At 35.6% G+C, this 27,578-nt stretch overlaps 1 protein-coding gene across 5 annotated transcripts in view; it reads right to left on the reverse strand.

Moving 5' to 3' along the window:
- Window positions 1-3,830: 3,830 nt before the first annotated feature.
- The window catches only part of LOC130090524 (solute carrier family 41 member 1), a 33,625-nt gene continuing 9,877 nt past the window's right edge, over window positions 3,831-27,578 (reverse strand). For all 5 annotated transcript variants that reach the window (XM_056257934.1, XM_056257936.1, XM_056257933.1 and 2 more), the window contains 9 exons: window positions 27,065-27,172; window positions 26,857-26,928; window positions 26,443-26,587; window positions 21,719-21,865; window positions 20,988-21,132; window positions 19,177-19,256; window positions 18,061-18,195; window positions 10,580-10,728; window positions 3,831-4,092 (listed from right to left, as the gene is read on the reverse strand). In XM_056257934.1, the coding sequence (XP_056113909.1) occupies window positions 3,919-4,092; window positions 10,580-10,728; window positions 18,061-18,195; window positions 19,177-19,256; window positions 20,988-21,132; window positions 21,719-21,865; window positions 26,443-26,587; window positions 26,857-26,928; window positions 27,065-27,172 (1,155 nt within the window). In that variant the 3' untranslated portion in view covers window positions 3,831-3,918. The remainder of the gene's footprint in view (window positions 4,093-10,579; window positions 10,729-18,060; window positions 18,196-19,176; window positions 19,257-20,987; window positions 21,133-21,718; window positions 21,866-26,442; window positions 26,588-26,856; window positions 26,929-27,064; window positions 27,173-27,578) is intronic.

Consider the following 27,578-nt stretch of genomic DNA (forward strand, 5'->3'; position numbering starts at 1 on the left):
AATTTGCATTCCCCTTGCAGAATATGCATTGAGAGAAGATCGGGGTAAATTGTACTTACTTTTTTCTTCGGGGAAATGTATAGCCTATATTTCATGTAGCTTTTAAAGGGAAGTATAAAAAAATCTGTAAACAGAATCTTGCCTCTTAATGCATCGTTTTGCCATCTTGAGCATCAGTGAATGTTTTCACTAGGCTTGGGCGGTAATACGGTAATATCGTATACCGCGGGATCTAAAAATAGCAACGGTATCAGTTTCAATATCGTCATACCGTCATAAAAAAAAATCCAATGCACTTATATAGGAGAAAAGGATTAAATATAATTTATTTAATGGCTAAAAATGCTTATGTGTGGTTGTCATCACGTGACAGTGTGGAGGAGAAAGAGAGGGGGAAAGATGGCAAGTTGCGCAACGAGTGACCTGGTCTCGAAGAAGAACACGACTTCTGCAGTTTGGCAGGGATGGGCATTTCAAGCAAAAATAATATTTGAAGATCGCCTGGTATTATTTAATTATTATTCGAAAATAGCACCCCTCCACCATATGCACGCACACATGCATGTAGGCTACACAGCTATACAGCGGAGCAGTGTGACACTTAAATAGGCTATAAGTAATACATAAATAAAAAACTCATTTCTTTTCATATTTATGTTTAATAATATTTTTTATTTTATTTTTTTTATTTCATCTATGTTGATTTATATGAAAAGGAAACTGCATGAGATGAATAAGATAGGATCATAAGATGGCCAATATCGGAAAACATTTGGAATGGGTCAGACATGATTTTTGACCACTTATTACGTTTTGTTTTGTAGAAAGCCTTTCTTTAAAGTGAATTTCGTTTCGCATAAATTGTATCTTCATTTTAATCAATGTTTCATCAACGAATTGCCTGGATTAATAAATAAGAAGGATATATATTAGACAATATAAGCCGGCGCGTGAACTGGAGCGCGTCTCCTAAAATAAACGAAACTCAGCGTATAAGATAGATGCCTTAAATATCTGAGAAGTGTATATATATAGAAAGCTTGAAATGTCTACTTTTAAACAAAACAATTAAAAACTAAAAGAAATGGGCTGCTCTCTGTAGGCTAATTCATATGAAGTGTGCATTTCTCTCTATGCGCGTTCACTACTGCGAAGATGCGAGTCTGCATCGTAAACTTTATCTGTGCAGCCACTGACATAGAAAGTTTTTTATTAATAAACAATTAAAATGTTTCATGCATAATAATTACTTTTGCCGGTTCTTTGTGGCAAGCTTTATGTGTGCTTTGAGATGCAGAATAGGCTATATATTACGAAAACGCTCATTATGGTTTAGCATTCTCTCCTATATATATATTTAAGTAATTTAATCAATATAAATGATTAGACTAATAGCTTAAATCAACTACTACTAGTCAACTATAAAAAAAATTGTTTAAGTCATGCACGGGCAGCCCTACTTCACATGTTTTCTAACCAGCATGTCACTGCGGGCATGCTGAGCGCGCGACGCTGAGTGGACTGAGCACGCGGCGCGTGATCTTCAGAAATGCGCTCTCTGCTCTGGAGGAAATATTACCACTCCGCTCACATGCTCCGCTCACAATGTGCATCTTCTCCTGTTGTCTGAGAGTTGATTGACAGCTTTTAGATGCATTATTGGCATCGCCACCCTCTGGTTGAACGTGTCACCACCGCATCAGAACGGAAAACATGGGGATTTTTTATAGACAATAATCCCACAACCTATTCCATATTCTATAATAAAATCAAATAATTGAATATTCGAAAATTGTGACTCATCCCTGCACAAACCAACAGTTTGGTGATGCCGTCTGAGCCTTATGTAATAATTTTTAATTAGTCACGCGGTAATACCGTATACCGCGGTAAAATAGGGAGGAGGTTTGACGGTATCAAAATTTGGATACCGCCCAAGCCTAGTTTTCACCTTCACCTAATATGTCACGATGATATATTAAAGCCGATAAATTATCCTTCAGCTGAGACACTTCTGATACGAATTGTTCGCCATGATGTTTTTGAATTGCTTGAAATATGATAGGAATCACTTCAAAAAGGAAAATTCAGTGCGATCTGTAGATATAGGGTACATACAATTATAATGAGAACATCATTATAATTATGTGCTTGGGACATGGCTTTTAATGGTGAGACTTTTGTTTTGTAATCAGGCTCAAAAATTATATATAAAATTTAGATTTATCGGCCAATATATCGGTTATCGGCTTTCAAATACAGTATAAAGAATTATCGGTTATCGGTATCAGCCAAATTTTTCATATCAGTGCATCCCTAATTATTTTGTTGATATTATTAATATTTGCATCTTCTGCAAGGGGTAAATAAACTTTCAAACTGTCACAATTTCATTATTCTGATGTAAAACATTGAATGTATTGTAGGTTGAAAATGTGAGTGTAGGAAAGCCTTTCATTGTATGAGCTGAGCTGTTGAGAGTGTGGCAACAGTATGTGCCATTTGTGATGCAACTAACAGTTTACACCTGTTTTGAAAGCTTGTGGGCATACACGTGCTGCATAACTGTGAATCCCAGTATGGAGTCTTGCTTTGAAGGGTAAAACTTTAACTTGTTTTTAATTGTTGTTTTTCAGTCGACAACAGGGAATATGTCAACCAACGGTGATCATTTCATTTCTTCTTACCATTTTAATTATATTGCCTCTGGTACGACAGTGGAACTTTTTCTGGACAAATATGGATTTTTTTTGTACTGTTTTAAGGACCAGGAGCCTCTTTATAAAATGTGCGTATGCACAGATTTGATCTTAAATTGTGCATATGCAAAAAACGGTCTTTGACGTGGAAAAGTGCTTGGGGTCTGAGCAGACGTACACACTTTTGCTTGGCAGTGAGTCGGAGTACTGCAGGTATTCGCTCGCGATTCATTATGCGCCGTTTACAAGGCAGAGATCTGAAACCATTCAGCTCTGCACAATTTTTCACGATCATTTGCGATTTATACATTTACCTTCTGGAAGAGAGGAGTACACACGTTTTTTGTGTGTATACATGCTCATTCTCTGAATCACATGTAGGCACATTTGAGAAATGATCGTAAGATCAAATGTGGACTGTTTCTATGCAACATTTTATAAATGAGGCCCCACAACACTCAAACTGTGGAAGAATCATGTGATTAAGGTTAATTATAATTCAGAGTGACGATTTTACAAACGTGTACTGAATAAAACTGCCACATCAACAATATCATTGTTGTCTTCATTGTCATCAATTTATTCAAGTGAACAACCAATTACATTCATTACATAAGATAGTTATTTTGCGTTATTTTAGGTGCAAAAAAATTACAAACTGAGAGGTACATTGGGCCCTCTGTAGGCTATATGAGTTATTGTATCCAGTATAAATATCTAGCAGCAATTATGATCTTGTATATAGTTACTAAAACAGCAAAGGAATGACCTTCAAAAGTTTTGATACTTTACTATTTTCTTTCAAATCAATCCTGAAACAATATTCTTCAGACAAAAGAAACCCCCTAGAGTCCTTCAGTGTTTGATATTTTGTAAACTTCAATTTATATGTGGCACATAAAGGTTTGTGACACGCACCTAAAGTTAGACCTTGATATACAGTAATCGGGTGACTAGTGTGTATGAGAGCAGCATCATTGAAGCGACAGGACGACACACCTAGAATATAATCATGTTACAGACCATTAGGTAGTAGTCCATACCTGCCAATGATTAAAAGTGTACTTCATATTTCCAGTCAACCTATCCTGTAAGCACAGAAACAAAATGGCTCAAATTCTGTTCAAAGTTTGAATCTCCAAAGCCACTGCAGCCAGCCTGGGTGGCAAAGGTCCCGTGAACAGAGAGCTGTAACTGGAGGAGGAGGAGGTCTAATATTTTATAAGCCGTGCCCCTCCACTAACATGACCAGACGGAAACACAGGGCCAGGAAACCCGTACCCAACAGGTCTCCCAGTGCAGTGAGGTATGGGATGGAGAAGTTATCAGGGTCCAGACCTTTCCTCCACATCAAACGCACAATCAAGTCTGCCGTATAAATGAGGATCCCGACCTGTGAGGAAAAACATGATTAAACGTTCAGTTTTTTTGCATAAAATTCCTGCTAACTTATTACAGACAGATTTCTTTTTTTTTAACAAACATACATTTTAATCTTTTGTTAATAATTAATACTTTTGTTCAGCAACATATACGAATTGATTTCGTTTTCAAATAAATATTGTTCTTTTGAACTTTCTATCGATCAAAAAATGATTTACCACGGTTCCACCAAAATATTAAGCAGCACAACTGTTTTCTATGGACGCATGTTTCCGCCACAATTTTTTTTTTTTAAAGAGAATTGAAAGAGATTCTGAGATGTAAACCCGCAATTCTGACTTTTTTTCTTACAATTGCGAGTTTATATCTCGCAATGCTGCCTTCTCAAAATTGTGATATCAACTTGCAATTGTGAGTTATAAAGTCCAATTCTACGGAATAAAATATGATTTTTTTCTCAGAATTGCTAGTTTATATCTCACAATTCTGACTTTATAGCACGTTATTGTTTCTTGAGCAGCAAATCAGCATATTAGAATGATTTCTGAAGGATCGTGTGACACTGGAGACTGATTACAGACTGAATTTTTTTAAAGCTAATGATGCTGAAAATTCACAGGAATAAATTAATTTTAAAATATATTAAAATATCAAGCAGTTTATTTAAATTGAATAATATTTGACAATATTACTGTTTTACTGTCTTAATTATTTACTGTATTATAATTTTTGATCAAATAAATGTAGCCTTGGGGTATTATAGTAAAACTGACCAACATTTTTAATTCCTGTTGGGGTCCTTTTATAAATACCTCAAACTCTCAAAGAGATTTCCAATCTGAAATGAATAATTGGAGAATTTTTTTTTAATTTGTTCAATTTTCAAGTAAAACCCAGAATCAGTCTGTTCATAAACAGACCCCATTTGATAATGCCAATAGATTGCATTTGTATCCATATAATTAAGTAGGAGATTCGTCGGAGGACCTGAAACTATGAAAGCACTATTTTATTTGCTTTCCAGCCAGATGATGAAAAAAAAAGGAAATTATATATATATATATGAAAAAAAAATAAAGTGATCCAATCAGTGAGAATAGGTTTTTTTTTTACATATGAAACAAGCACTGAAAATACACCAATGGCAATTAGAGCTAGTGTTTATCCAGGGTTCCTGCACACTTTTGAAAGTCAAATTTAAGGCTTTTTAAGACCATTTTAAGACCTTAAGAAATCAAAATTAATACCGTACATAAGGGCTGTGCAGTATTGACAAATATATATCTTGATATTTTCAACGTTTTATTGATAATAATTAGATGATATTTTACTGATTGTGTTTTTGTGCTGGTGCCTTGCTGACTCACAAAGATATTCATATTTTTCATATTCTATGCAGTGGTCGGTTCACAGCAGTGACAGAAATTAATATTTTGATTAAGGGACAATATTTGCCACCTTAAATTGATTTTTTCAGGGGCATTTTCACCTATATATGGACTTTTTTCTAAACTTATTTAGAGTTATGCATCACCTTTAATGTCAAATACTATCATTCAAATTAAATTATACAGTAATTATACAATAATACTTAATTATATAGCCTAATAATCATACAGTACCACTGTTACCAGTCAAATTAAATCATTCAATCAAAATCCATCTTTGCAGTGCAGAGGTGACAGAAGCAGCATCAGAAGTGGCATTAATATATTTACACTCCATTTACAACTGCATAAATAAAGCTATGAGATATATATTTTTAAATCAATATTCAATATTTAAATATGAAATGATTTCTAATTTTAAAATTTTATTTAAAAGGTACTTTAAATATGAAACCGCAGCGGCAAATCACTGTCTTAATAAGTGAGTTGAGGGAGTCATTTATTCAACCGATTCGTTCAAACGGCTGATTCATTCGGGAAAGAAGCAAGTGATTCTTTCAAAACGCGGATTTCAGTCAAGAAATCATCGCTGTCGGTTTCATTTTGAAATTATAGTCGGCGAAATAAAGGGAAAACAAACAATATTAACAATAAAAGTTAACTTATTGTTAATTTAACAGTTGTATAACATAAATATCACACTTGGAATCGTGCACGGGAAAACGGCACTCTTTCTGATGTGATATTCTAATATAAGAACATAATATGATATAAATATAAGACAAAAATTACTTAGGGGAAATCCACAAAGATAGAATAATAAATAAATAAAAATATGTACGCTAATTAGATAGTTTTAATTTGGAAAAGCTTTTAGATATGTCTAAGTCAAAGTGTCATCTAAAATTTAAGACCTTTCATAAGTAAAAATAAGACTTTATAAGACTTTTTATGGTCTTAAATTTTAAAAATCTAATTTAAGACTTTTTAAGGATCCGCGGGAACCCTGTCGTGTCATAGCGCGTCAAATGTGTACAACATCCATGACAAAATGAAGCGAAACTATCCTTCTGGTCACGAAAAGAGGAAGAAGAAAAAAACCATGAGAGTGAATTGCGGGAACAACAATCAGGTAAACTTGTGTTCTCTCCTCTCTAAGTTTGATGTCAGCAAAGTTTGATGTTTTTCGGTCTTGCTAACGTAGCTGGGCAGGCAGTGCATCTCTTGCATCACTTTGTGCCTGACAAAAGTGAGAGTAAAATACAATTATTTATTACGTTTGTTTTTGATAAACGACAAAGTGCAACGGTGTTTGTTTACTGCAGCTCGGAAAACATAACCGCGTCGCGCATGTTATCATGCGTTCATATGCGCGTGCACGAAATGAAACGCGCATTTTTCAAGCAGAAATATGTGGAGACCAGACATACTGTACAATATATGCACGTGAATGATGGCACTCCCAATCAAACTACACATTATACGTTTAAAACAAGACACTGATTATCTAGTCTCAGGGCTCTATCTTGCACCCGGCGCAAATGACTTTGTACACTGACGCATGTATCATTCCTATTTTGCACCCGTGCAAAGCGGACTTTTCCCTCCACAGACACACGTCGGTTAACTAAGAAATACACATGCGCTCCCTGGGCGGATCAGCGCAAAGAGGAGGCGTGTTCCGGCACAAACTTTCCCTCATGCTATTTTGCTGTTCTATAAAACAATTGCGCCACTGACCAGAAAAAACCTAGTCTAAAGTCAGTGGCGCGTTGCGCGTTGTTCATAATGCTATTTTAAGCGCGCATGCTTGGCCATAATGTAGCGGTGGCACAACGCGCATACACTTTGATTCTCTCATCAACACAGATGCAGCAGTTTTTTTTTTTTTGCAAATCATACATTATAACAAGGAAAAATATTAACACATGAGGGAAATCATTGTGGTGTCCATGAAGATGTAAAAAATTTAGTTTTTTTCCTCCCATGCCTGTTTAACCGACGCTGATTTGGGTGGGTTTCTCCCATCCCCACAACGTCACTTCTCTGTGTTTTACGGCCCTGACAAGAACGTCGGTCTCCTCGGCTGTGAACCGCTCCTGGTAAATCCGCCGTTTTAATAGCAATCCGCCATGCAACATGCGCACCTGCTCTTAAAGGGAATGTGAGATGACGCTCTGATTGGTTTATTTCACGTTATGACCAAACCACACCTATGAATAATGAAGCTACTTCAGACCAACCCCTTTTAGATTTGCGCCAGGAGCAAGAGGCATTTATCCCGCTGGGAAAATAGCAACAGCGCCGGGATCCGCCCACAAAGTTACTTGCGCTTTGACACTTACGTTTCAGATCGTAAAAATAGGGCCCTCAGTGTTAAAAACTCTAAACAACTGCACTAATTATGCAAGATAGAAAGCAATGTATTGACAATTTGACATTGATTGACTATTGATTTATAGGCTATATTGAATTTAAAATGTTGATTAGCTGGACATACTGGTCAATATGGATGCACATCCCTCAGTAAATAATCATAAATCAAGAATTGCTTCAACATGCATAATAAAAAAAAAAATCATACTGATGCCGAAAATGCCCAGGCTGTAGAGAGAACCAAAGTTAGTCCCGAAAGCCAAAGCTCAGGGTTATAATTTATTATTTTCTTCTTATTTATGTTTACGTTAATATTCACTTACTTAATAATATTCACTTGTTATCTTAACATTCTATAGAAAATACATTGTTTGTTTGAACCTCATTCTGTTCTATATTGTTGTACTTATTCTTTGACTGTTTTGTTTAAAGGAGGGAGGGTTGTATTGGGAGCACTGAAGTGTCAGGTGTGACTGTGGCAATGGCAAATGGTTTACATAGCTCATGACATCACGGGTCAGGTAGAGGGCCCCTTAGCAGAATTTTGCTTAGGGCCCCAGGGGGAGGTCAGGATCGGCACTGGGTTTAGCAGTCGATTCCCCTGAGACGAGAGAAATCCGCTATTTACCTTTTTCACTTCCTCCTACAATGACGCAAAAATCGTCATTTTACGTCATTGTAGGAGGAAGTGTAAGAGGGGGGGATTTCTGTAAAGACTACAAGCACTGGTTCCCACCCTTTCAAACCCGCCCATAGGGGGTTGGACCTAATGCGCTAACAGAGCTATCACAGATCAGTGGGTGGGACTTCACTTGTAGATACTGAAATTAATATCAGCCATCTTGTTTATAAGCTAAGCTAACAAGCGCTGTGGAGATAGGAAGTTATGAAAATGACGGAAGAAACTAAACATGAAATGGAAGTAGAGAATTTAGAAATTCTGCTGCTCGAATCCGCTGTTCGTGGCTATCTTTACGAGCCGCAATATAGTAAAGAGCAGCTGAGGCTGATGGAGGAACAGGAGGCGGACGAGGAGCCCGGACTGGCTTGAGCTGGGCGGACTGCTGGTGCCTCTGCTCTCGCTGTGCGCTACGGACACAGATAGAGTCCGTCTGCTGCAGAGAATTTCAACGATAGCAATTTCTCCTGGACGAAATCTCTGAATCAGAGGAGCACACGGACGTTTGTGTTGTGATGTGAACCATCCTAGTGTCGCACCGCATGTTCTGACTGAACATCCATGTATCATGCAATAATTCACCATATAGAAAGAAATACAAACGAGGAGTAATTTGCTAATGAGTTTGCCAATGTAACGGGGTTCGTTGTTGTGGGAAGGAGGCAGGAACCGGCGAACATTTAAACATTTTAATAGTAAAATAAACGCATACAAAACAAAAGTATAAGCCAGCTGGCCACACACAACAGAAACAAAACATAAAATCAGGCCCGTTTCTTTTATGCTTCCGCTCCTCCGTGAGAGAAAAGAGACCGCTGCGTCTCACAGGTGTCATTCATTATCACTCGCGCCGTCCTCTCACGTCCCTCGTCCTTCTCGCCACAGCCAACTAACTAGACATTTTGTGTGAAATGAATTTCAAACTCATTTGGCAGCTAGCCTTGTAGACGGAAGAGTGATTTCTCTGTTTGCGCTGTTCTGGATTAGTGGAAGTGGCTTGCGGAGCTGTGCAATATGGTGCATTGTGGGAGTTGTTGTCTTACATACAAATGCGCCCTAAAGTTATTTTCTGTCTTTTCTCAGTCACCAAATTCAAAATTTCTTTTACATTTCGACTACATATATAACCCAGTTTCAATAAAGCTTAATGTTGAAATGGGTGGAATGACCCTTTAATCGACGTCAGGTGCTCTTCGTTTCGGAGTCACACGTGTTATCTTCCCGGTCAGAAGTGACCGGACACCTAAAAATGAAACTTTCTCCATCCTAGTAAAACCAATGCAATTTATTTTTGTTCAATATTTTTTCTTTTTAATTTTGTATTTTGAGACAATTTGATGTTACTTATTAATATTTATGTAATATTTATGGTCCATTTTTGCCATTGAAAACAATACAAATTTTTTTTCCCTAATTTATAAAAATATTTCTTCAAATATTGCAGTATTTCAGATTAATATAGAGACCTGGCCTTTTAAATCCAATTTTTTAAGTCAGATTAGCCCCATCTGTTGAGAGAAAATAAAATAAAACATGTCGTTTCATAGTGTAACCACTAGATGCCTGTATAGCTCTCTATGGAGAGGCTTGTGAATTCTCTAATAGTTTTTGGACAAAATTACTTACTTTTAAGATGTGGATTTGAATGTGTTTTTTTTTTTTTTTATTCTCAAAAAATATTTTTTGCCATGGTTTATAATTTTTTTTTAATAAATTTGATGTGAAGTGTATAGAGGTCTGCACGGGCTTTAAACTGAAGCCCGAACCTGGCCCATACCCGCGATCATTTAACCCGACCCGACCCGACAATTACATTTACATATTAAGCCCGAACCCGAGGTCCATTCTGTTTCTCACAGCAAATACGCGCGAGAGCGGTAGCACATGCGCAAAACAGTTTTGTGATATAAATGATATGATAAAATAAAATATTTTTTTTTTTAAATATATATACGTATATATATCTAAACTTTTCAGTGGTTTAAAAGTGATTTGTGTCATTTTTATTGTAATTTTGTTTTAAGGTTTCTAAAGTAAGTAGCACTACGGCTCACCTGAAGTAGAGCAGCACTCAGGTAGCAGCAGGTGAATGCTGGAGTGATGGCAGCGTGACCTCCTTGAAGCATATTGATGGCGAAAAGAAACAAGAGATGACCTGGAACCACCAGGAGGAACAGCACCCGTGCTGACTTTGAGTTCACTCCTGAGGAGAAATAGCATGAGCGTTTTCAATTGTTTCAAAATGATCAGGATCGACATTAATCAAAACTAGACTTTTACATTTTTCAAAGGGGTTATGGCTGGTCCCAACTCAAAAGCCCATCTCCAAGTGATATTCTGGGGACGGATTTAGGAAACATTCTTAAGAATAAAACTGCTATTTTCTTCTTTATTTCCAACTTAAAGGTGCAGTAAGCGAGAAATACTGTTAAAAGTGGATTGGACCAAGCGCCACAACACACTTGTAGCCAATCAGCAGTAAGGGGAGGTGCCTGTGTTGTGATCCTTTTGGGTAGGGGCGTGTTTGTTTTGGTGATTTCAAATAACAATAGCATTTTTAGAAATCACTTACTGCATCTTTAAGGATAAAGTTAAGAATTTTTTGCATTCCCAAAAATTATTCTTAAAGGATTAGTTCACCTCAGAATGAAAATTTCCTAATAATTTACTCACCCAAATGCCCTTCCCTCAGTGGAAGAGAAAATAATTTTTTTGAGGAAAATATTTCTGGATTTTTCTTCGAATAATGGACTTCAATGGACACTAACGTTTTGAAGTTCAAATCAATGCACCTTTCAACGTGATGACGTAGTTCCCGGTGCGTTGCAGATCAGCTCAATCCGAACAATTGTAGTTAAAAAGTAGGTAACACTTTATTTGATGGTCCCTTTTGAACATCCTGTTGACTATAAGTAACTTTGCAACTACATGTCAACTAACTCTCATTAGAGTATTAGTAGACTGTTATGGAGCTATTAATGTGTCTTTATTACATGCAAGAAAATAAATGATCTGAGAAGAAAAAAAGTTTGAGAGAAAAAGTTATCACACTGATAGCAAAAAAAGCATTTCATGAGAGAAAAAAGAATATTTGAGAGAAAAAGTTTTCATATCAATACCAAAAAATAATATTTGAGACAAAAAAAAGTTGAGAGAAATTATTTTCTCATTGAACATAAATTTTTTTTAATTTTTAATTTTTTTTAATTATTTCTGAGAAAAGCGGTTTGAGAGAAACACTTTTTTTTTAGAGAAAATGTTTTCACACTGATAGCAAAAAATATATACCGGTATTTAAGATTTTTTTCAAAGTATTTTGAGAGACATTTTTTTTCTCAGAAATAATTTTAAAAATTAAAAATTAATATTTTTTTATGTTCAATGAGAAAATACTTTCTCTCAAAACTTTTTTTAGTCTCAAATATTCTTTTTTGCTATTAAAATGAAAACTTTTTCTCTCAAATATTCTTTTCTTTTTCTCGTGAAATGCTTTTTTGCTATCAGTGTGATAACTTTTTCTCTCAAACTTTTTTTCTTCTCTCAGATCAATTATTTTCTCGCATATAATAAAGACACATTAATAGTTCCATAGACTGTCTGCTTAATATCTGCCAACTCTTTATTGTGATGCTTCTCCAACAGACATTCTGCTGACTATAAGTAACTTTGCAACTACATGTCAACTTATTCTATCCCTAACCCTACCAGTCTACTAATACTCTACTAACACTCTAGTGAGAGTTAGTAGAGATGTAGGTGCAACGTTACTTATAGTCAACTGAATGTGTTAAAGGGACCATCCAAATAAAGTGAAACCAAAAAGTATATATATATATTTTATTATTTTTTTTGTTGAAAATGACCTGTCGTTTCGCTAGATAAGACCCTCTTCCTCAGCTGCGATCGTGCAATCTGTTGAAGCACTTCAAAGACCTTTGAAACTGCATTGATTTGGACTTCAAAACGTTGGTTGCCATTGAAGTCCATTATTCGAAGAAAAATCCAGAAATGTTTTCCTCAAAAAACTTATTTTCTCTTCCACTGAGGAAAGAAAGACATGGATATCTTGGATGGCATTGGGGTGAGTAAATTATTAGGACATTTTCATTTTGAGGTGAACTAATCCTTTAAGGCAGTGGTCACCAACCTTTTCAAGCCTAAGATCACATCCCAAGTCCAAATGTAAACCAAGATCTACCACTTGCAGAAAATTATGAAAAAACAAGGCCACAATGTAGTTCTACTTTGACATTCTTTGTTGCCTGTTAGTCACTAGCAAAATATTTATTTAACTATACAAATAGTATATAACTATACAAACTGTCAACTATAATTCAACATTTTCAACAGTAATAAAACATTGTTAAGTATATATCCACAGGCTTATTACTCATATATAAACACAATAATCAGTCAATTACAGGCCTAAGCCAATAATGTACTGTTTCATTTTCCCTTTTAAAACATAGGCTATTTCAAATCAAAATGGTAAGTGCAACTAGCATACAAAATATTATGACAACAGTCATCCTTCAATTCTCCAAAAATATTTTCACACAAATTACAGACCTACTACCTCAATAATCAATCAATTACAGGCCTAAAACAGTCATGTACAGCACTGATTCTCTTTCCCTTTTCCAACAACATAAAACACAGATCTCCTTTTAACAATAGCCAATAAAGGGTTTTTCCCGGCTCTAAATGAGGCGGAGGTTGTAAAATCGTAACACTAGGGGGGTCCGGGGGCATGCCCCCCCGGGAGAAAAATTTGTACATTTTAAAGATAAATTCATTAATCTGGTGCACTTTGAGTCACTCGAATCTGTTGTTAAAAATTAAAAATAATCCACCCGCCAACCACCCATATTCTTTGATTTAGATATCTGCATCTGATCATCACATTACAATTATTCAATTAAGCATGATAATATGGTAACATATCACACTGAAGTAGGCTGATTTAAAATTAACATTTATTTAAATTAAAAGTTCTTCTTTTGGCAAAATTACATTTCCATTATAGCCTAAACAGAGGCTTTAGCCTACTCCCTTTAAACTTAAATTGTCAATGTTTCATTTTTGAAAACACTCTTATCGGAATAATTTTTTGTACCTTTATAAAGGGCATTTTCCCCCTAATTTTATTTCATGTAGGCCTACTGGTATGCTCTAAATTTCATTTCGACAAGGCTGTTACCAAACAAATTAAATAATTTACATTGAAAAATTATAACTGTATTAAATGAGATCATGAGATTGTTTTGAATATTTTTTGAATATACAAATAAGGAATGTTGAAAAGAATGATACTTTGAAACCAAACCGCCAGTAGAAGCGGCAGCCGGCCGTCTTAATGAGCGAGTTATTGAGTCATTCATTCAAACGATTCATTCAAACGGCTGATTGATTCAGAATGAGGCGGTTTAATAATGGGTAACGTTAATTGAATCTTTGACTCGAGCGATTAGGTCAAAACGCTGAATCATTCAGTGATGAATAATGGATGAGTGTTGCTGTGAGATGCGCTGGTTCTGTTGTTTGGAACTATTTTCGCTGCTGAAACAGAACAAAAACAGTAATTGCGTCTAAAAATGTAAGTAACTTAATTTTAACTATTTGTTTATTGAACTGTTATGAAATCAATATCTTGGTTTCAATCGTGCTTGCATTCAGGAAAACAGCACTCTGGTCGTGTGTAGTCTATAACGTTATATTGTTTGCCGCCTCATAATTGTCTATGCAGGAAAACCCCTGCAGATTTCAAACTAGCAATAGCCTACTCCCTCACCGCTGTGCCATCGTTTAGTTAGCTTGCGTATCGTTAGCTTGAAGAGCTTGATGTGAGCGTAGTGTGAAGAGGCTGAGCTGGTTAAAGCGTGAAGCCTTGTTTATACTCGACGCGTCCGCATGAGCCAAAAATGACGTCATTGTAACTGCGCGCGCGCCTCTGCATCCCCTAGACACGATTTACTACACACAGTAGGCTCACACATGGTGCATTTTTAATTAATAAATAATAGGGGTGACCCCGAACAGTCGAAGATTCGATGCTTCGATAGGAGGAGCCTGATTCGACTACCAATCTCATGGTCGAATCTTCGCAGTGTTATTAAACGAGGATTATGTCATTTTGGCTATATGAGTGTGCTCAATGTCTGATTTCACATAGAACTACTGGTTTTCTGTCAATACGTTACAGCCTATTATGATAATGCTGTCAATAAAAATGTGCGAAGAAAGAAGCCTTTAATAAATATTTTTTAACGTGCGTGCAGCGTGAATAAATCCAAACACCCCGTGACAGATTTAAGTTTCACTTTCGATCCGTGACCGACAGAGGAGCATCTTGTCGGCAGGGATTTAAATCTTTAAAAATGTCTGGGATAAGAAAATCTAAAGATGGACACCATCAGAAAGGATATTCTCCAAGGCTGGAGCATCAGGAAAACCATGATCGCACTTCTGCCGGCCAACGTTAACAGGTTGGTTTTCCTCGGGACGTTCTAAAACGCTTAACGTGAAAAAAGCTTTTAAAACGCTTAAATGGCACTTTTACGTGCCTAATGTATGTATACACAGTAGGCTACACACCTTAAGAAACCATTCCATGTGCAGATAAGCAGATGAACCCAGAATATGAACGCAACGCGTTTCTCCTATAGAAAGTCACGTAAAGCTTTTTCTTTAACGGTTTTCTATGGGAGGAAAATGCTTAACGTATAATAAAACGCGTTGCGTTCATATTGGGCTCATCTGCTTTTCTGTAAGCTATATAGTATGCTTTATTAATAAGGTGTGTACAGAATTTGATCTTTTAATATAACAGTTTAAGGACAAAGCCGTTAAGCGTTTTTCACGTTAAGCGTTTTAGAATGTATTTTTTCCGCGCACACAATTTGAAAAGACTCAACAGGCCGAGTGAAAGACTGGATTTAGTTTTTTCGATCAGGTATGGGTACAAGTGATTTCAAAACATTTCAGCCGATTCTAATTTGATTTTTGGATACTGTGAACACGTTTAGCTAAAAAGACTGCCGCTCCAGTTTAGCGTTTATTGTTGTTTCTGCAGTTAAAAAGACAAAGCTGACAATCCTGGCCATACTTTCGTTATTTTAATAATTTCTTTATTTTTATTTTATTAATTGATCACTCACGGTGATCTAATTTAACTATTTGTGACTTGTGTTTTGAATATTTGTTCCCCTGCACGTGCGTGCAGCATTTTGCACACATTTGTTCTGCTTCTTGTGACTTGATTCTGACTTATTTCGTTTTGTATTTTTATTTATTATAAATGTATATTGTGTTCTTAATTGTTGATTATTTTTCAGTGCATCGATGTTGCGCTGTAGGCCTACTTAGAGCATGCTCGTACAGGCAATTCAGCCGATTTAATTTGATGTGAAATGCAAATCCTATCTGCAGTGTGGCCTTTCTGCAGTTATTTATGTTATTTCTTAGTTTTATTAATCCAAAATGTTTTTATACATTTTCTTCTATATCTTTGTGTGATGTTCTGTACATCGCTGTTTTAAAATGTTAAAGCCCCGCCCCCTCCCCAACACCACACACATGATTCACTATTAGTCGACTATAGGCAGGACTTGACGAATCTGATTCGACTATGAAAATTCTTAGTCGGGGACACCCCTAATAAATAATAAGGAATACAAATATTGGTGTTTTTTCTCTGATTTTGAAAACTTTTCGCGATCGACTTAAAATGCTTCCAAGATCGACTTGTCGATCGCGATCGACGGGTTGGTGACTCCTGCTTTAAGGGATAGTTTTCACCAGTCATAGTTATCACTTCTTAAGAAAGTTTGAAGACATTTCTTCAAATAAATTTTAAGTCGTGTGTACACTGTACGATTTTGGCCACAATTTGGCCGTCTGTGACAAATTTGGTGAATTCTAAAAGATTCCTCTGATCCTAGGCCAAAATCTGTCGTCATTTTAATCCCGCATCTAAATGCTGCTCACGGTCCCTGAACGTGTCACAGATTGATGATGTCTTCTAACATGCGTACTGTCGTACAGTCTGACATTAATGACAACTGAGATCCTACAGCTGGAATCATGTTCATACAGTCTGACAAGCAACAGTCATAAAGGACTATTATAAATCATACAGTGTGCACCCAGCTTTAAGAAACTTTTTGTGAATCCGGCCCCTGGTCTGGGGCCGTATTCACAAAGAATTTTAAGGCTAAAAGTAGCTCCTAACTGGCGAATTTAGGAGCAACTCCTAAAAATAATGGGCGTGTCACTCTTAACTTTAGGACTCCTCATTTTTTTCACTAAGAGTAATTCACGAAGCATTTTAGCCCTAAAAGTAGCACCTAAGTCTGGGAGAGCTTAAAAGAAGTCGAGAGGACTCCTAACTCACTAAGACCTATTCACAAAGGATTGTAGCGCATACCACCGCCTCTCGCAGTCGTCCGGGGTCCGCGACACAAGCGGGAACGCTGCATTGATCTGCAAACAAATCCTTTCCCATGTCTCACGCTTAGTTTTGCTTGATATCCCAGTGCCGAATTTCCCTTTTATTATGTTTTTTTTTTCAGCACCAACTGGGCCAGCAGCAGTAACTGATCCTGTGTCCAGTTGGGCTTTCTTTACCGTTTTGGCGAGTACATAATCCACCGTCATTCAACTATTACATTACTTCAATAGGAGCAACATTTCCTTGCTTTAAGTAGTCTATTTAGGCTAATAGGATGTCAATTAACCAAGCAAGTGTTAATGCAAGTGTCGGTTTTCATTATTAGGCAATTGGTGGTTTTCATTAGGGTGTTAGGCTACCTTGATTTGATTTAATTGAATTCACGACTTTTCTCTCTCTCTGCCTTTTTAGAATTACACTTCACTGGGGCCTGCACAAACGTGTCATTATATATGCATTTATATGCATACTATTATTATTTTGTGTAGGAGACAGACATATTTAGATGTCGTAATTCCATGATGTGTTATGTTCCGCATGATGGTCCTGTCATCTAACAACCAATCACCGTGATCATTGCGAGGAAGCTCGTGCATGAGAATTGACGTCATCCATAGCAACGAAGACTCACTCTTAGTTTAAGAGTTGTCATTTTTCCTTACTAAGAGTAGGTCTGAAAGGCGTTGTGAATAACTTTTAAGAGCAAACTCCTAGCTAAAATATTTTAGTGCGATTCAGGAGTACTCCTAGTGGCAAGATAAAATTCTTTGTGAATACGGCCCCAGGTCTCTAAATATGGCTCGGGCCTCTCCCTCAATGTAAGTCTTTAGGATTTTGGTCGTAAAATCACAGTGTAACCACTGAATAGAAAAATGAATAGAAGACCCCTCCTCAACAAACAGCAGGGTTTGAGATATCATTCATAACTGTACACGCATAAATCATCTGCACCATTTGTGTTAAAGTTTTGTTCAAATTCAAAAGTACGAAGCTTGACTTAGCTTACTACTAATTACCGACTTTATCTCCAAGATCTAAAGGAGTGAATTCATCCCAGGAGCACAAATAGTTTCAAAGTGACCTCACCTGAGGAGAAGAATGTGACACAGGGGTTGGGCCAGTGCTGTCTCATCTTATAGGGCAGGACTCCAGGTACGCTCAAGAAATGAAGGTAGGTGGAGATCCGACTGGCCTGGATGGCCACCAGATTCCCCCCCACCCCTGAAAAGTTCAAAAAGGAAAGAATGTGAGAGCTTTCCAACCATTACAATTCTCATATTCCCCTCATTTCAGATGCAAATGTTAGAACGCAGCATGCGTCCATGGAAGTATGCACACTGATATCTGTCAAATGATACATTTTCAGCATATTTCAGAGTATTGTGTGCACAATGAACAGCTTTTCCACATTTTAGCTCGAGGGTGTTCCTTGACGTGAATATCAAACTAGGTAATGAGGTATCAAATTAGTCTTCGTGAATACCAGCCACCTTGTGTTCCTCATTCCTCAGTCTCAGGACTGAGCTGGAAAAATAGGGTGCGAGATCCAGATAAACAACAAGGGAAGACGTCAGAGAAGTTTTCAGCTGAGGAATCACAGCTACTACCGGATTAGGCCGCTTTTACAACCACAACATGCTCTATTCCCATTGTGTGTAGTTTCCGCCAACACAGTATTGAGTCATGGTTCGAGAGGGACGGGACATTGGTAGAGCACATGTGCAGCTGAGTAGGAACAGAACCAGCCTGGGGAAATCTAAACCAGATTGCTGAAGTTGACAAATCACCACAAGTGATATTTTACGTAAAACCAAACAAACTCTGCTTCGGCTGGTGTTTTTAAGTCTATTAGTTACACCCCCGTCAAAATGCTTGACTTCTTTCATGTACGATAAAACGTCGCAAGCGAAGAGCCAGTGCTCTGATTTATTGCGACGATTTGGAATGAGAAGGTTTTATTTTGGCAGCAGAGGCCGATCGCCTCCCTGAATCCACGAGTTGAGTTCCAAACACTGAGAGAGATGTGATCAATTTTACTCTAATGAGGAGTTGAGGAGGGGAATGGGCCTTAAATGAAGTTTCTAAACTTGTTTTTCAGGTTTATTGTGACTTTGTACTACTACTGCTGTACATTGAGAATGGATCTGAGTATGTGAAAGGCGTCTTTGCTCAAAGTGTGGTTTGTGTTTGACATTTACTTACCGTTTATGACTGGTGTGAAGACCGCCATGCCCTCAAAGTTAGGATCGCTCACAGTCTTATCAAGAATAAGGCCTCCGAAACTTAAGTTGGGAAGAGTTTCATACATTTTAAATGTATTAGTTGACCCACAAATAATAATTCCTTCATTAGTTACACATCCTAAGAAAAGTATGTTTAATTTACATGGTTTAATAATGGAAAAAAACAAGAATCATTTCAACTTCTTTTTATATATAAATATATATATATATATATATATATATATATATATATATATATATATATATATATATATATATATATCTTGAATTTCTTGGTCAAGAAAGATGATTTGCTCACATAACTTCATGGAATTAAGTTATTCTTAAGTGGCCCAATTAAACAGCCTCAAAGTTATTTTATTAATTTCAAATTTATTCAACTTAATATAATATTACTGTGTCATATTACTGAATAATAGTATACCAGATAGCTTCCCAGCTAACAATCTATTAGCTAAGAATAACATATTAGCTTACTAATATGCTAGTTTCAGTAATGTCAACAGCATTTATCATTTTAATCATAATCAAGTGCTGTTGAACATATTGAATTAGTTCTATACAATGTATTCTAGTAGATAATACGTTTTAGAGAATTACATTAATCAATATTTTTGAAGAGAAACAATTTTATTGTCAACTTTTTTTTATTGTCTGTGTTTTTTCAGTGAATTCTAATAAATACAAAAAATTCTAATCAACAGGGTTCCTATACGTTCAAGCAAACTAATTAGTTTACCTGTCATTTATGATTAATTTTGCACTCTATACAGAGCGATTTCTAACTAATAAAACCGTCTAGAGCAGAGCATAATAAGAAAAATGTACATTGATTTTTTTTATGTGCATTACTGTTTCAATTTAAAATGGCCAATTTAAAAAAATCCCTGATATTTATAGATTTTTCCATGACTGGGGGAACCATAGGTGTGTCCCAATTCGTGTACTTATGCACTATTCTATGATGTTTTTAAGTATAAATAGTGTGAAATAGAATAGTTCCAAAAAGAAAAGGTGCACTTTAAATACACGGATGATGCACTAAATTAACGAAGAAAATGAAGTGTGGAATGTTAGACAATTCATGCACTCAACTGTCGCAGCTTTAATTACGTAGCAGAGGGGGAGGGGCATCAGACCCCGATGTTGCATGACAAAATAACCGTATAAAATTCATACACTACACAGATGAGTGCATAAGTACATAGTGTATAAGTGCATAGAGCATCATTTGGGACGCAACTCATGTGTCCTCTATTACAGGCACAATTTTTTTGCTACATTGAATGAAATATATAAGAATACATTTCATTTTGTTATCTCTATAGAGTGGTGCAGTTATGAAATCAGAACCCGGAAGCCTAATTCGCCACTGGTCCTTTGAGATTTTCCTATGGGGATTTTCAATATATGAGTAACATAACTTGACGATACTTCGATGTTTTGTTCTACAATGTACACTGCAAACACTCACACCCCAAGCTGTCGTATCAAGTTACTTATTAAAAAAAGTACGGTTTCAAAAATGAACTGCTTCAAAATTTACGTTTTCGCTATGGCTGTGTCTAATTTACTTTGTAAGACAAAACGTCAAATTATAGTCAAGTTATATTTACCACAGGCTTTATTTTACACGTAAATCATAAAACCGCATAGGAAAATCTCGAAGGAACCAGTTGTGAATTAGTAGTCCAGCTTCTGATGTCATACCTGCACCACTCTATTCTGACACACTGATCGAAGAGAGTGTCTCTGCATGCACAGGTGTACCTGCTGATGGACATGGCTAGTATAACAGGCTGCCAGCCGGACTTCAGAACCTCTTTAATCTGAGGACTCCGTCTAGCGATGAGCACCCAGAGAGGAATGAGCAGCAGGAAGAAGACACACACCAACGGGGACAAATACCACACATCTGGACACACACAAACGTTTTTAGATTTCCCTGATGATACATGCTAGTCTTATAAATGCATATTTTCAGATAATGTGCTATATGATTTAAGTAAATGCCGATTTTAAGGGCTCTAGAGAATAAAACGACAACGAGAGATGATTTTCCCAAGGGGAGGAGATCTTACTCTTAATCTTTAATCATGGGAACCAAATGGTTTAGCAAAGCTAAAAAATGTTTAAGTAATATTTTTTGTGCATTTCTACTGCCCTCTTCTGGTACATTTTTAACAGCTCACACTCATTTAGTATTTAGAGCCTCAAATATAAAAATATGTGATATTTTAAATGAATTTATTTTTGTTTAATTTAGTTAATTTATTTATAAAACCAAATGATTTATGTAATTTAAAATTAAATTCCTAAAAGTTTTCCACACTGCTATTATCTAACGATTGTTAATAATTAACAATAGTCTAATTAAATATTAGGCAGTTTTGTAACAATATGTGCTGTAATGCATAAAATAAATATTCTAGGCTCTAAAACTAGCAGTTCTTAGGTTACATAAACAGCATCGATGACTGAATTACTAGATGGCCCCATACCTCTGTACTGGAACAATGTGGTGCTGACTCCAGCCAATAGAGAAAGAGTGATGAGATCTCCCAGACTGGCTGCTATCGGGGTGGCCACATTATCAGGGTTGATGCCCACCTTCCTGGAGCCAATGACCACACCAATCATCACCAGACCTGGACATGGAAGAAAGCAGCCGAGTCAAATACTGTATTTCAGTGGTAATGTTCAATGAAAGATTCAAAGAAAAAAGACAAAAAGAATATGATTTGTGTGTTTTTAGTAATTGTTGGTTTGGTATGTTTGAGTTGCTGAATAGCCTAGGCTACTATTACACAGGAGCCTAAACTCTGAGAAAAAGTAATGAATCGCTACTTTTTCAAAAATGAATCGATACTTTTTTCAAAAAGAATAATGTAACAAAATAATAATGTAACAAATGTATAATAATACTGTAATAAATGTATAATTACATTGTAATAAATGAATAATTACATTGTAATAAATGTATAATAACACTGTAATAAATGTATAATAACACTGTAATAAATGTATAATTGCATTGTTATAAATGTATAATTACATTGTAATAAATGTATAATTGCATTGTATTAAATGTATAATTACATTGTAACAAATGTATAATTACATTATTTTACACTATCGCTACTTTTAAAAAAGAATCGCTACTTTTTCATAGTTATACACATAGTTTTTCATAGTTCTATACAGTTTTTAAACTATGTATAATTACATAGTAATAAACAGTTTCATTGTATTAAATGTATAATTACATTGTAATAAACATAGTTTCATTGTAGTGTTGTCAAAAAACTCGGTACTTCGGTACCAAGTCGGTACTTAAAAAAATTAACGGTTACGGTATTAGCTTTTCTAGGTACCGAGTACCGGTTTAATCCGGTTCTTGATGCGCTATCCGAAAGGTGCAGAGTTGCGTCTTCTTCATAAAAACACTGTGACACATGGCGACCGGCGGCGCTGCTAATGCGTTGGCTCTGAATCCACTTGTTGACAAGAAAGGAGGAAAGAGCCACATATGGAAATATGTTGAATTAGGCTAATGTCACGTTGCCATAAAGGGCCGTTCACACGTTCACATAGCACGTTTTTTGCGCGTGCAAATTTCAAATGTAGGCGCGCGGGAAGCGCGCTCATAATAGAAGCGACGTGCGAGCTTGTTTTTCCAGGCGCGTCACTGTTTATGGTTGCATAGCGGAGACACGCGAGAGCGAGCGCTTGTGGAGAGAAGGAGAAAGCGGTGCAAACTGCGCTCTCCGTGATGACGAGGAAGTATCAGCAAAGAATTAATTGATTTCTAGCCCTTGCATTAGAAATCAGCTACAGGGTTCTCAAGTTTTGAAGACAGGCAAGAGTGACATTTTTGGCAGTTTTGGATTAAATAAAAGTAGGCTACAGTTAAGTCAAATAAAACATGTTTTATCTCCTGTATAGTTTGGTAACACTACTATAAGATACCATTCATTAACATTACTTAATGTGTGTGTTAACATCAACACATTGAGTGAACAATATATTTTTACAACATTAATTAATGTTTGTGAATGTTATTTAATACAAACACTTGATTGTTCATGTTTGTTCACTTCATTCATTGTGCATTAAATAATGTTAACAGATAAAACTTTTGATTTTAAAAATGTATTAGTATATTTTTAAATTAACCCCAAGGAGAATAATTGCTATGTATATAACTATGGTTTATTGTTAGGTCATTTTATCTAATGTTATCTAAAAGATAGAATCTTATTGTAAAGTGTTTTTAATACAGTTTCCATCTTTGTAACTGTGATATACACTTTAATATATGTAAATTTTATCTAAATTAAGCTTTGGTACCGAAATTGGTACCGAGAACCGTGGATTTTCACTGGTATTGGTACCGAATACTGAAATTTTGGTACCGTGACAACACTATTTCATTGTATAAATGTATAATTACATTGTAATAAATTTATAACAAATGTATTATAAGACTATAACAAATGTATAATTAAATGTTTTACACTACTTTTTTCAAAAAGAATCACTATTTCAAAAAGAATCACTACTTTTTTCACAAAAAGAATCGCTACTATTTTCAAAAATGAATCGCTACTTTTTCAAAAATGAATCGCTACTTTTTCGAAAAGAATCGCTACTTTTTCAAATAGAATCGCTACTTTTTCGAAAAGAATCGCTACTTTTTCGAAAAGAATCGGTACCTTTCAAAAATGAATAGCTACTTTTTTCGAAAAGAATCGCTACTTTTTCAAAAAGAATCGCTACTTTTTCAAAAAGAATCGCTACTTTTTCAAAAAGAATCACTACTTTTAAAAAAATAAATCGCTACTTTTTCTAAAAAGAATCGCTACTTTTTTCAAAAAAGAATCGCTAATCGCTACTTTTTCGAATATGAATCGCTACTTTTTCTAAAAGAATCGCTACTTTTTCGAAAATGAATCGCTACAATTACATTGTAATAAATGTATAATTACATTGTAATAAATGTATAATAACACTGTAAACAATGTATAATTACATTGTAATAAACGTATAATTAACCCTTTGACACGTACGATCACACCGGTGTGATCAGTCTTGGCTGGTCCCTGGAGCGTACGATCACACCGGTGTGATTAGAACGGTCAGTGCATCACGTGACCAACTGCTAAATTCAAACGTGCTTTCGCGCGTTGGCTGGCGCTGAGCCAGAGACAGACGCACTCAGTGCTGTCATATATCACAACTATTGAGTATTTTAAACCACATAATATTTATTTTAGGTTTCAGACATTTAAATACACATAAGTACTAGCAAAACAGTGATTTTGAATTAGTAAAATAGACACTGATGTCTATGGAAACGGCAACAATAATCATTTCCATTATAATAAGGAAAAACGTTTTATTCATATCAGATACACATTGTGTAAGTAGCTTTACATTTTACCCTATTCTTCTCCTAGTTCACCGGCCACTTACTTTCATGTATTTCGTGAGAAACAACAGATCCGATTCTCTGAACTGTGAAACAAACTAACATGGCGCCGCCCATCGCGCATACAGCTCAACTAACGCGATCGTTATAAAGATGTTTAAACAACAAAACACATCCACTTGCACATATTTGACAATCGGAATATCAGTGTTTCATGTTATAGCTAATACATGTGTGAATATTTTGAATAGAAAAGGAAAAAAGACATAAAAGCAGATCATCACTCATTCAGCTCTGTGTTGTGATTGCGCTGTGTCACGTGACAAGAAATGACGCGTCACCATGGAAACATTAAAGTGACATGTTCTAAATAACGGTCGCCTTGAAAAACTCACGCTGGGGGGTCAGTTAGAATATTTTAAACTTACGTGTGAAAGGGTTAAATTGTAATATGACTCAATGTTTAGCTGACAGAATGTTTATTTTTAAACCACAACTTCAATGTGTGCTTCTTTTACAGATATATTTAACGATATCTTTTGCATTTCTAATCCAAACAACATCAAACTCGGCACTGCACTTACTCGTGCCCGTAGCAAGACACCCGTCAAGTTTGAAATCCATCAGACTAACGGTTCGGGAGATATTCAATAAACAGACAGACAGACAGACAGACAGACACACAGACAGACGTTCCTGTAATTTATAGATAGATTAGTTAATGTATTAACTAAAATTAACTAACATTGAGCAAAACATTTGTTACAGTATTTATTAATCTTTGTTAACGTTAGTTTACAAAAAAACAGCTGGTCATTGTTTGTTCATCTTAGTTCACAGTGCATTAACTAATATTAACAAATAAAACCTTTGATTTTAATGACGTATTAGTAAATGTTGAAATTAACATTAACTAAGATTAATAAATGATGAAGAAGTATTGTTCATTTTTGGTTTATGTCAACTAAGGTAGTTAACTAATGTTAATGTTAAGGTTTTATTGTAGAGTTTTACCATGTATTCTATCCCCTAACCCTAACCTTACCCCTGAACACAACCACAGTATAACACACACATAATTAACACACATAAAACAGTCATATCATTAAATATTATTACAATTGAAATTAACCGTTTTACAATGTATTGTAAAATATAATTTATCCTTGTGATGCAAAGCTGAATTTTCAGCATCATTACTCCAGTCTTCAGTGTCACATGATCCTTCAGAAATCATTGTAATATGCTGATTTGCCACTAAGGAAATATTTCATATTATTCTCAATATTGAAAACAGTGGTGCTGCTTTATATTTTTGTGGAAAGAGTGATAAAAAAAAGGATTCTTCCTTTTTTGATAGAAAGTTTGATATATTGATAGAAAGTTCAAAAGAACAGAATTTATTTGAAATAAAATTTTCATAACAATGATTACATTGTCAATGAAACAGTCTTTACTGAAATTTTTTATCAATTTAATGTGTCCTTGCACAATAAAAATGAATTTACTTAAATTCTTACTTTTTTAAACTTTTGAACACATTTTTGTTTATAGAAAAATAGCAATTTTATTCTATCCATTGTTTTGTGGATTGTGAAGTAATTTTATTTATTATAATTAAGTTATGGAGTCTTCTTGTTTTTAAAATTGTTTTAGAGACACAGAAATTTCTTTACATTTTAAAATCTTTTTTTCTTCTTCATAAAATATAAATCATAAACAATAAGACCATAGATATCTATAAAGAATGTAAATTGATTTCATGTCATCTTGAAGTAATGAAGAGTGGTGTACCTAAGGACAGCGCGGCCACGAATGCGGTGGTAACACTGCTAGCACACAGGACAGCCGCCTGGTCCAGCTCTACACCCCCTCTGGACAGAGCGCCAAGCCCTACGGCCGCCAGAGCAGCCAGGAAGCCCACCACAGTGGCCTGAATCTGGGGAAGACATCCACACAATCACAGATCATATGCCTTCGTGCATAATTAAACAGAGATTAAAAATTCATTTTATAATGACTTCTCATTGGTATTCAAGACCGAGGACTCCTGCAGAATGAAGTCTCAGAGTAATTGTTCATATTCTTATTTATTTAATGTTTAATGAAAGTTTGTTCTGTTAATTCATGTTTGTAATGTCTAATTTATCTCTGACTGAGTACTAAAGCCAGTTTCCAGTGTATTCCAGTGTATTCTGATTCCCCCACCTGAATAAGAGCAAGATTACAGGTCACCATCACCCACTGCTGTTTGGGGTCGTCCATCTGTCCAGTGTTAGCCTAAGGAAGATTGGAAACAAAACCACAGGGAAGAAAATAACCGCTTGAAGTGTTTTGATGTAATAATGGAGACACACTCAGGGTCATTAAACACTAAGGTTACAGCTTGAGAGAGATTATTAATATTTTTACATACAGCAGTAGAGAGACGAGATGCTAGAGTCATCTCCAGGTTTCCCTTGAGTCCGACCAGAGCAGGTACCAGGATGAACACCTCTGTGATCACCTTAAACACATCCCAATGCTGAAACACACACACAGAGCAGATTTACACAAACAGTCTGAAACTGAAAATGTACTGTTCTCCATGATATCGAGGTTGACCTGGAACCATTAAAACAGTATTTATGAAATGAAAAGAGAAATGTGTAAGTAGGCACACACAAAAAAAGTAGACATCAAAAAAGAGATTTTCCTGGTATTTTAGAAAGCACAGTGTTTGGCACAAACACATTCAGGTTTTACAAATAAATAAACTAATAATAAATAAATAAACAAGTGTGAAGCTCAAAACGGTCAAGTAATATCTGGGTCATATGTAAAAAAAAAAGTCTCAAAATAATTCTGAATTTTAAGTATTTCATAAAAAGTGTAAAATATAATATTTATAACATATCAATATACACTCACCGGCCACTTTATTAGGTACC

Source organism: Rhinichthys klamathensis, unplaced genomic scaffold, assembly GCF_029890125.1.
Source record: "Rhinichthys klamathensis goyatoka isolate OS25496 unplaced genomic scaffold, OSU_Roscu_1.1 h1tg000147l_1, whole genome shotgun sequence".
Taxonomy (NCBI): Eukaryota; Metazoa; Chordata; class Actinopteri; order Cypriniformes; family Leuciscidae; genus Rhinichthys; species Rhinichthys klamathensis.